Raw genomic sequence first — 11,556 nt, forward strand, 5'->3', positions numbered from 1 at the left:
TGGTATGGACAGGAGAAATATTAAAATGTATGACCGCCACCCATCGGACTGGAGGTTCGTAATATCAGAAATCAATGAGATAATTTAAAAAAAATCAAGTTCGTTTTACTCTATATAGTTGGAAGAAACCTGCAATAATAATTCTAAATACAAAGAACATCCTTTTTTCTAACTCGCGAGACTGCTGTTACCATAGTTACGACGTCCGATTTGTAAGAGTTGTTCTTCTTAATCGGATCTTTTTAATGAATTGATTGAGCCGGCTCAAAACTTAAATTGTTAAATGTACATTATATATTTAGGTTTCCAAATGGCAATATATTTGTGACTTATGTCTCCAAAAAATTAACTGGGAAAAAAGTATCGAACTAAACGTAATAAACAGCCCTATTAGTTTAAATGTGGCGTATATTATCCCACGCAGGTTTCTGAACTAGTTTATTTAAAAGATCTGTTCAGACGAACCGATTCGCGGGAATCATTAACTGGTGGAACTTCCGTTCCTGTGAACTTCGCGTTTCACTCCGGACTCAATATCGAGAGACACTCTTCGCCAGCTGATTTCTAACAGTGCAGACGTGTACATTAAGTAGTAATTTTAATCGTTTCTGTGCTTTGTGCTCTCATCGGATCACATCAACCCGTGTTTATTGGAATAGAGGGTCTTTACAGAAGAAATGACCACCGTCGAGGAACTGAGGCTGCGAATCCGTGAGTTAGAAAATGAACTCATTAAATCCAAACAGAAGCAAAGTGATGCTGAACATCATCTCAGACCAAAGATTGATAAAATGAGCGCTGAAGTCGTAGACTCAAATCCATACAGGTGAGCATTTTGATCCTGCTGTGTGTTTATTGACTGACATATGGATGGAAGGCTTATACCGGTGCAATTTTCACATACATTAACGTTAAATGTCTTACAGTCGTCTGATGGCACTCAAAAGGATGGGCATAGTGCAAGACTATGAGGTAAACATGCGTATTTATTCTTTATGAGACTTTTAAAGTGTTGACTTCTTGTTCAGATGACAACTATTCACCTGCTGTCATTCTCAGAGAATCCGCTCGTATAGTGTGGCAGTAGTGGGAGTTGGAGGGGTGGGGAGTGTCACTGCAGAAATGCTCACCAGATGTGGCATTGGTAAGGTAAAGCACCTTTATCATCATTCCTCAATATTTAGATCTAATATATGTAGTGTCATGTGACATTAGGAGGCATGAATCGAATGTAGAGATGCACTGATTGGCCAGTCTGTAGCGTGGTGCACCCCTAATGTTGTTCAATTAAAAATGGTGCATTCCTCAAGCCTTGTATTCCTGTGGTGTTTAGTGTGGAACACAGGAGGGAAGCCAATAGCATAACCCCTGGAGACATGCCTCGGCTCTGCAGTAACAGACTGTCATGCCTCTTTCTGCTGTGTCTGTGATTTCTTCCCCTGCAGTTGCTGCTGTTTGACTATGATAAGGTGGAGCTGGCCAACATGAACCGCCTCTTCTTCCAGCCACATCAGGCAGGACTCAGTAAAGTTCAGGCTGCAGAACACACTCTTAGGTAAAGGGGCGATTTATCTTAAAGGGAGAGTTGCCACAAAATGAAAATTCTGTCATCATTTACTCACCCTTAAAGGATTAGTTCACTTTAAAATGAAAATTACCCCCATGATTTACTCACCCTCAAGCCATCCTAGTTGTACATGACTTTCTTCTTTCAGACGAATACAATCGGAGTTATTAAAAAATATCCTGGCTCTTCCAAGTTTTATAATGGCAGTGGATTGCAACCATCAGATGAAGCTCAAAAACGTGCATCCATCCATCATAAACGAACTTAACACGGCTCCGGGCGGTTAATAAAGGCCTTCTGAAGCAAAGCGATATGACAATATTCATATTTGACATGTTACAAAGTAAAATTCTAGCTTCCGGCCAAACGCAGTCTACTTGCCCCTAATGTGCAACTTACGCAGTTCATGACGTCAGAAGTAGCGTAGTGCGTCATGGTGTTGCGTAAATATCAGCTGTACGTTGCATTACTCGCATAAGTTGTGCTTTACGCTTAAGTGGAATCCGTCTGTTTCTTTGGCCAGAAGCTAGTTATTTTTCTTTATAAAGTTTTAAATATGAATATTTTTCTTACACAAACTCATCGTTTCGCATCAGAAAGCCTTTATTAACCCCCCAGAGCCGTGTGAAGTTCGTTTATCATGGATGGATGCATGCTTTTGAGCTTCAATCTGTTGGTTGCAATCCACTGCCATTATAAAACTCGGAAGAGCCAGGATCCTTTTTAATAACGCCGATTGTATTCGTCTGAAAGAAGAAAGTCATATACACCTAGGATGGCTTCAGGGTGAGTAAATCATGGGCTAATTTTCATTTCAGTGAACTACCTCTTTAATTTGTTCCAAACCTGTTTGAGTTTCTTTCTTCTGTTGAACAGAAAAGAAGATAATTTGAAGAATGTTGGCAACCAGACAGTTGACGGCACCCATTGACTTCCATAGTAGTAATACCATTAACTGTCTGGTTACCAACATTCTTCAAAATATCTTCTTCAATAATTCATTTTTGGGTGAACTATCCCTTTAAGCTACACACACACACACACACACACACACACACACACACACACACACACACACACACACACACACACACACACACACACACACACACACACACACACGTTTACTGAGCTGTCTAAATGGGACATTGTTTTTATTTACAGTTAGTTACAGATACTATATCCTACACCCTAATAGAAAAAAACCAAAACTTTATTTACTTACAAATTATGTGGTTTTGGGAGGTTTTGTCAGGTTTAAATTTGTCCCCTAAAAAATAATAAAATAATAAAAAATAATACACACGCACACACACAGTATTATTTTATTATTAATGAAAATCTACCTCAACTGTAACGTGAATTGGAAATTATGAATTGAGGGGTCATTGACGGATTTGCCAGCATTTTAATGTATTTCTGCTGATTATTTCTCATAATGCTGTGTTTTCCTGCACAGGAACATTAATCCAGATGTTGCTTTTGAGACCCACAATTACAACATCACCACAATGGACAACTTCACGCATTTCATGGAACGCATTAGGTGAATTTTGTTTTTTTTACTGCCTCAAAGTTTTCTCCCTCATTTCGATTTGGTTGTAATAGTCTTGGTGTTGTGTTTTCAGTTACGGGGGACTTGAGGAGGGGAAGCCTGTAGATTTGGTCCTCAGTTGTGTTGATAACTTTGAGGCCCGGATGGCCATTAACACAGTGAGTTCTTTGCATTAAACTACGTTTAGCTATCGAAAGAACTATATTTGTTGTTTATATCTTTTTTATACCTTTTTGAAAATTTGAAAAGATGAAAATTTGTGAAAATATGAAACCATATACAGTACAGGCCAAAAGTTTGGAAACATTACTATTTTTAATGTTTTTGAAAAAAGTTTCTTCTGCTCATCAAGCCTGCATTTATTTGATAAAAAATACAGAAAATGTATAATGTAATATTGTGATATATTATTACAATTTAAATAATTGGTTTTCAATTTATTATACTTTAAATGATCATTTATTTCTGTGATGCAAAGCTGAATTTTCAGGATCATTACTCCAGTCTATCACATGATCCTTTAGAAATCATTCTAATATGATGATTCATTATCAAAGTTGGAAAAAGTTCTGCTGCTTAATATTTTTTCATAATCTGTGATACTTTTATAGGATACTTAAAATAAAATAAAAAATAAAAAGAAGCAAATGTTTTAAAAATAGAAATCTTTTGTAACAACAATATACACTACTGGTCAGTAATTTGGGGTCAGTAATTTTTTTTCTTTCTTTTTTGAAATAAATCAGTACTTTTATTCAGCAAGGATGTGTTAAATTGATAAAAAGTGATAGTAAAGAAGATTTATATTATTAGAAAATATTTTTTTATTTTGAATAAATGCAGTTCTTTTTAACCTTTTATTCATCAAATATATTAGGCAGCAGAACTGTTTCCAACACTCATAATAAATCAGAATATTAGAATGATTTCTAAAGGATCATGTGATAGACTGGATGTGACACTGAAGACTGGAGTAATGATCCTGAAAATTCAGCTTTGCATCACAGAAATAAATGATAATTTAAAGTATAATAAATTGAAAACCAATTATTTTAAATTGTAATAATATATCACAATATTACATTTTTTTTCTGAATTTTTGATCAAATAAATGCAGGCTTGATGAGCAGAAGAAACTTCTTTCAAAAACATTAAAAATAGTAATGTTTCCAAACTTTTGGCCTGTACTATATTTAGCCATTTAGCCACTACAAATCAGCAATTACACTACACTACAAATGATCAGCAATTAAGTTTGCTTCTCTCTCTCATAGGCATGTAATGAGTTGGGTCAGACCTGGATGGAGTCAGGCGTCAGTGAGAACGCAGTTTCTGGACACATCCAGCTCATTATCCCTGGAGAAACAGCTTGTTTTGCTGTATGATAAACACTCTCACCCAAAATAACAAATAATGGGCCAGATTTACTAACAGCTTGCATCAGCGCAAACCCTCTTGGTGTTAAAAAACTACTGGCAGGATTTACTGAAGACACGCAGAGAATAATTAGTGTTGAAAAGGCGTGGACACAGTTATTTTGGTGTCTGACCTTATTGCGCAAGCATTTGTAGGAGTTTACCTTTCTGACGCAAAATGTATGGGAGGAGAGTACTTAAATGAATCACGCAATGCGATTGACTAAGGTTTGTGCTTGTCAATTTAAGGGTATTTGCACCATTATTTTTGTCTTAAAGGAATAGTTCATCCAAAAATTTATATTCTGTTTTTAATTACTCTCACCGTTAATTACATTCCAAACACATAAGACTTTTGTTCATCTTTGAAACACAAATGAAGATGTTTCTGTCCCCCCATAAACAGCTACGCAACTGAAACTTTGACGCTTCAAAAAGTTCATACAGGGATCGTAAAACTAAGACATGATTGCTTTATATGATGAACAGATTGAATTTAGGCTTTTATTCACATATAAACATTCATCAACTCACACATCAGATATGGTAAATGAAAGCTCAAGCAGGTTCGCTTGACGTGCGAGAACCAATGAGGTTCATTCTTGTGTTACGCAGCACGTTTGAGCTTCCGCAAGAACCAATGAGGTTAATTCTCGTGTTACACAGCACACTTAAGCTTCCGCAAGAACCAGTGAGGTTCATTCTCGTGTTACGCACCTATTTTGAGCTTCTGCAGGAACCATTGATGTTCATTCACGTGTTACGCAGCACCTTTAAGCTTCCTCAAGAACCAATGAGGTTCATTCTTGTGTTACGCAGCACGTTTGAGCTTCAGCAAGAACCAATGAGGTTCATTCTCGTGTTACGCAGCACGTTTGAGCTTCAGCAAGAACCAATGAGGTTCATTCTCGTGTTACTCAGCACGTTTGAGCTTCTGCAAGAACCAATGAGGTTCATTCTCATGTTACGCAGCATGTTTGAGCTTCCTCAAGAACCACTGAGGTTCATTCTTGTGTGTTACGCAGCACATTTGAGCTTCAGCAAGAATCAATGAGGTTCATTCTCGTGTTACGCAGCACGTTTGAGCTTCTGCAAGAACCAATGAGGTTCATTCTCGTGTTACGCAGCACGTTTGAGCTTCTGCAAGAACCAATGAGGTTCATTCTCGTGTTACGCAGCACGTTTGAGCTTCCGCAAGAACCAGTGAGGTTCATTCTCGTGTTACGCAGCACGTTTGAGCTTCAGCAAGAACCAATGAGGTTCATTCTCGTGTTACGCAGCACGTTTGAGCTTCTGCAAGAACCAATGAGGTTCATTCTCGTGTTACGCAGCACGTTTGAGCTTCAGCAAGAACCAATGAGGTTCATTCTCGTGTTACTCAGCACGTTTGAGCTTCTGCAAGAACCAATGAGGTTCATTCTCGTGTTACGCAGCATGTTTGAGCTTCCTCAAGAACCAATGAGGTTCATTCTCGTGTTACGCAGCACGTTTGAGCTTCAGCAAGAACCAATGAGGTTCATTCTCGTGTTACTCAGCACGTTTGAGCTTCTGCAAGAACCAATGAGGTTCATTCTCGTGTTACGCAGCATGTTTGAGCTTCCTCAAGAACCAATGAGGTTCATTCTCATGTGTTACGCAGCACGTTTGAGTTTCCGCAAGAACCAGTGAGGTTCATTCTCGTGTGTTACGCAGCACATTTGAGCTTCAGCAAGAACCAATGAGGTTCATTTTCATGTGTTACGCAGCATGTTTGAGCTTCTGCAAGAACTAATGAGGTTCATTCTCGTGTTACGCAGCACATTTGAGCTTCCTTAAGAACCAGTGAGGTTCATTCTCGTGTGTTACGTAGCATGTTTGAGCTTGTGCAAGAACCAACAAGGTTTATTCTCATGTGTTATGCAGCACATTTAAGCTTCCTCAAGACCCAATGAGGTTCATTCGCATGTGTTACACAGCACGTTTGAGCTTACGCAAGAACCAATGAGGTTCATTCTCACACGTCAAGTAGGTTCGGTTGAGCTTTTGTTTATGATCGCTGATCAATGTTTAAATGTGAATAAAATCCTAAATTAAATCTATTCATCAGATAAAGCGATTGAGTCTCTTCTGAAAATTTTGACTAAACCGCTCAATTCATATGTATTAGTTTTACAATCTCTTTATGAACTTTTGAAGCTTCAAAGTGGTAGTTGCGTATCTGTCAATAGAGGTACAGAAAGCTCTCAGATTTCATCAAAAAGATCTTAATTTGTGTTCCGAAGATGAATGAAAGTCTCACAGATTTGGAACGACATTAGGGTGAGTAATAAAGACTGAATTTTCATTTCTGGATGAACTAACCCTTTAAGCCACTTTGCTCCTGTGTTGCGAGTAGATCATACACTCCATATTATCATCTTCTCTGCTTCTTTGCGACCCTATGCTGCTCTTGATAGACTGAATTGTCATTATGTAAATTATCTGGCTGTATCTTTTCTTTAACGTGTTCATTGTCAGTAAATCACCAGCAGAACTTACCATCTGCACTTTTATGGGATTGCGCTCTCACGCTAATTTCATAAATCTGGCCCTATGTGCCTTGAATATGAATTGAATCATGAATGAATGATCTTAAAAAACATCTCATACTGTATGGTTGTACCCTTTAAACATTGGTTAATTCTGTCAAATCAAATGGGTGGGAAAGTTAACAGTGGTCTGATGCAGTTCTGTCTGTGTGTCAGTGTGCACCTCCCCTCGTCGTGGCTGCAAATATCGATGAGAAGACGTTGAAGAAGGACGGGGTGTGTGCCGCCAGCCTGCCCACCACAATGGGAGTGGTCGCCGGGCTCCTTGTGCAGAATGTCTTGAAGTAAGACCTCATCACAATCCTAATGATTCAACACAGGCCTAACCACACTGATTTGAACCTATAAAGCCTACTGTATTAAATTTGATATGCAATTTTGGTAACACTTTAGTTTAGGGTCCAATTTTCACTATTAACTAGTTGCTTATTAGCATGCATAAAACTAGGATATTGGCTGTTTATTAGTACTCATAAAACGCATATGAATACCTTATTCTGCATGACCATATTCTACATCCCTGATCCTACCCAATACCTAAACGTAACAACTACCTTACTTACTATTAAAAATAAGTAATTAGGAGTTTGAGGCAAAATTCGTAGTTAATAGTTAGTTAATAGTAACAATTTGACCCTAATCTAAAGTGTGACCTTAAGTTTCTAAGGTCTCTCAATTAATCAACATGATCAAAACTTACACAATCTGCTACACGCTCTGTCGTCTGATTAATAATTCATACTTCTCAGCATGTAAAAGGCCTTTTAGCATAATTATAAAAACGACCCCCTTCAGATTGTGGTACATGTCTTGTTGCTGTGAAATCTTTACCAATTTTTATAAAGTAAAAGAAAGAAGGACTTTTACATTGATAATATTTCAAGATGAACATTTACCGGACTGAAGCAACTTAGGTTTACTTGATTATCCATAAATCATTTAAAAATGTATCAAATATGACACCATAGGCTTTTGAGGAATGTTTATTTATACATCTCTCAATCATCATTGCATTACGTTATATATTTTGCCCCTCACAATAAAAATTACAAGGCTTTAATCATATGACTAAGCATTTAAATATCATCTAACTAAGATTATTAGGAGATAAGAGTGACATTTTATATTAAGTAGTCTGATGTACTGTTATAAAGATCTCATTGATTTAAATCAGAATTTAAATCAGAATTTCATCTTAATTTTTGGCCATATAAATATCAGCAACTCCACCAAATTGCTTATTTTTGGTCAGTTTGTGTGGGCTCAATATTCTTCGATATCATACTAAATGAGCCATGAAAGCATGATGTATCAAATATGATACTGAAAAAACATGCAAACGAAAAAAAAAAATCTATTTTCAATATTTAAAAAGGTTCAATAAACATCCATTTAAACAGAAAAATTCTTAAAATTACACTGATTAGCACAGGCCTAACTGGTGTATCCTATTTCAGTTTAGTTACTAGTTATTGCCATTACTTCGTGGGTAGTAAATGCTGTAGTATCACATAAATGCCATTAGATGGCAAAATATAGCCATTTTTTGTCCTAGCAGGGGTTAACTGAACCATGCAAACTACCCAGCCAAACCCTTTAGCCCAAGGTCGTTTCAAGTCCTTAGAGGTCCTGCCCTGTCAGTACGGTTCCAAAGGACTTTAAAACACAAGGCCTGGAATGACATTGTCTGTATTGTAGGTATCTGTTGGGGTTTGGGACAGTGAGTTATTACCTGGGCTATAATGCCATGCAGGATTTCTTCCCAAGCATGGCAATGAAGGCCAACCCACAGTGTGATGACGCACACTGCAGACGACAACAGGAAGAATACAAGGTGACACTTCTACAAATGCAAACATAAACACAATTTTTATGTTACTGCTGGAATACACTATACAACTTTTGGCCAAATTTTTGTTGACGCTAGTTGCTGAAAGTCAGAGCCAGTCTGCAGATTTGAGTTGACAGATTTAATATAAAATCGCGTAGTGTATGATGGCCGCGTACTCCCGATTGTTTTTTTTTCTAACGATATCAAACATGTTTGATGGAGCTGATTTTAGAACACGTTTTCATTTGTGACGCATCCCCTAGCAACAAGCCACATGTTTGTGTTCTAAACAACGTGAAAGTCTAGTAGTGTATGATCCTCAGTCGTTTAGTGTATGATGCCCAGTTTTTCCTCTGTAACTATTTACAAAGTTGGCAAGTGTATGATGCCTAGTGTTGTCAAATCTGTTCAGATTTTAAAAGTGATGGTGTATTCCCGCCTTATTTTTGCACCTTGATAGTCAAGTCAAAGTGTGATTTATTGATTGATAAATAAATATTATTAAACCACAACATCATTGAATTCTTTATTTTTGAACTTCAAGGGTGTTCATTAATTTGTATGTAAAATTTTATTTTAACATTTCAGACAATTTATCATTGGCCTGATTCTGACTGCTGAGTAGTTACACAGTTCCAAAATATTAACGTGACTGTTTCTATGCAAGATATAGAATAAGTTATGTAAATAAAGGCATACTGGGGCAAAAACCAGTATAATATCAATATCAGCAGTCTATCATTGGTTATTCATTGCTTATTTTCCAGAGAAAAGAAGCAGAACGGCCAAAGCAAGAAGTGGTGGAGGAAGAAGAGGAAGTGGTGCATGAAGACAATGAATGGGGTTGGCATCACACACAACATGCAAAACACAAAAGATTCCTCATTCATAAAACAGAAATGTGTTAACGTTAGTCATCTTGAACCAATATGTTGTCTGACAGGCATTGAGTTGGTATCAGAGGTGTCAGAGGCGGAGCTTCAGGACGCATCAGGACCGGTACCAGATCTACCAGAGGGCATTCATGTAGCCTACACCATACCTAAGAAAGTACGACCCACTGAAATATTATTACTCTTTGTTTTTTTTCAGGATTTTTCCTGCATTAAAAAAAGCCAAGTAAAAATTTAAAGGTGCTCTAAGTGATGTCATGCGTTTTTTAGGCCAAAACATTTTTAGTCATATACAGCAAACAACTCCTCACTATCTGCTAGCTGCCTGTCGCCTGAACACACTGTAAAAAAACACGGCCTCTGTAGGCACCCCAGGCTCCACAAATGGCAACAAAAACAAACTGGGCCAACCCGCACAACGAAACATAACAAACAGTGTTCCAGCCAATAACCGACAAGAAGGATTTGGGGGGGGTTAGTGCGTGGATGAGGAGGAGGGAGGGTCTAGCTAGCCTCCGTTTAGTTTGAGAATACTTTGAACGTCAACAAGAAGTGACGTCACCCAACATCACTTAGAGCACCTTTAATTAAGGTAAATGCAAATAATGTTTTAGGCCAGATCAATAATGCCTCAAATATCCTAAGAAAACATAAACAATTATGCTAATGTTTGAAAGTTGAGTCAGTACATTAAAAAAACCCAAAAAACTATTCAGCAAAGATGCATTAAATTGATTGATGTATTCATAGTTTCCACAAAAATATTAAGCAGCTCAACTGTTTTCATCATTGATAATAATAAGAAATGTTTCTTGAGCTGCAGATCAGCATATTAGAATGATTTCTAAAGGATCATGTGACACTGAAGACTGGAGTAATGATGCTGAAAATTCAGCTTTGCATCACAGGAATAAATTACATTTTAAGTTATGTTAAAAAACAGAGAATTGTTCTTTTAAATTGTAATATTATTCACAATATTACTGTTTTTACTGTATTTTTGATCAAATAAATGCAGACTTTGTGAGCATCATTGTCTCTATTTACTGTTGTTTACATGTAATATTCCATGTGTTCTTTCTCTCTGCCAGGATGGAGAATCAGGGGAGACCGTGGAGGAAACAGAACAGAGTTTAGAGGAGCTGATGGCTCAGATGAAAAATATGTAAGGAAGACGGAACCGACATCCTTGAACTCTCCAAAAATCATTATTATTTTGTACTTGTAAACATGTAACATCTGAGGTCTCATACTAAATCAGTTTGGATTTAGTTTTTTATTGTTTTTGCAAAACAACCTGTAACACTCAAGATGTTTACAGGTTTACTTCGACTGAAAGTCTTAATACTGAATTGCCATCATTGTTAATCTTTTGTTTGTGCAGTGTTGAGGTTAGAGTTGGCAATGGTTAACAGAACTAATTGTAATGCCTATGTTAACTGTGGAGGAAATGGATGTAACTTCAGCCACACATCTAAATATAATCGTGTCATCTCTAAAACTGTTTGTGCTTGTAGACACCCACCCAGATATTATAAAGAACATCACGCAAATGTTTTCAGACAATTTATCATCGGCCTGATTCTGACTTCTGTATTGAATGATATGACATTGTTATAATGCAAAACAAAATAAATTTATTGTTGTTACATTCTATTCAGCTTTTCCTGCATTTCAACTAGCAGAAAAATGTCATTAGCAATGATTGTGAAATTTGTTTCCATTGCT

At 37.1% G+C, this 11,556-nt stretch overlaps 1 protein-coding gene across 1 annotated transcript; it reads left to right on the forward strand.

The window, feature by feature from the left end:
- The first annotated feature begins 535 nt into the window (after window positions 1-535).
- Window positions 536-11,484, forward strand: uba5 (ubiquitin-like modifier activating enzyme 5). The gene is made up of 12 exons (XM_082183321.1): window positions 536-826; window positions 927-972; window positions 1,060-1,149; window positions 1,446-1,555; window positions 3,027-3,113; window positions 3,196-3,280; window positions 4,397-4,501; window positions 7,261-7,388; window positions 8,803-8,938; window positions 9,703-9,778; window positions 9,879-9,985; window positions 10,920-11,484. Exons 1-12 carry the CDS (start codon window positions 678-680, stop codon window positions 10,995-10,997), a joined length of 1,197 nt encoding a protein of 398 aa, XP_082039447.1. The 5' UTR covers window positions 536-677; the 3' UTR covers window positions 10,998-11,484.
- The last annotated feature ends 72 nt before the right edge of the window (window positions 11,485-11,556 follow it).

This window comes from Leuciscus leuciscus (genome assembly GCF_965113295.1).
Source record: "Leuciscus leuciscus genome assembly, chromosome: 11".
In the NCBI taxonomy this organism is placed as follows: Eukaryota; Metazoa; Chordata; class Actinopteri; order Cypriniformes; family Leuciscidae; genus Leuciscus; species Leuciscus leuciscus.

Excerpts from the sequence above, each read along its gene's own strand:
- uba5 (XM_082183321.1), top strand. The coding sequence starts at position 678 with ATGACCACCGTCGAGGAACTGAGGCTGCGAATCCGTGAGTTAGAAAAT. Across the intron at positions 973-1,059 it reads GCATAGTGCAAGACTATGAG|AGAATCCGCTCGTATAGTGT; the intron begins GTAAACATGCGT and ends TGTCATTCTCAG. Across the intron at positions 3,281-4,396 it reads CCCGGATGGCCATTAACACA|GCATGTAATGAGTTGGGTCA; the intron begins GTGAGTTCTTTG and ends TCTCTCTCATAG.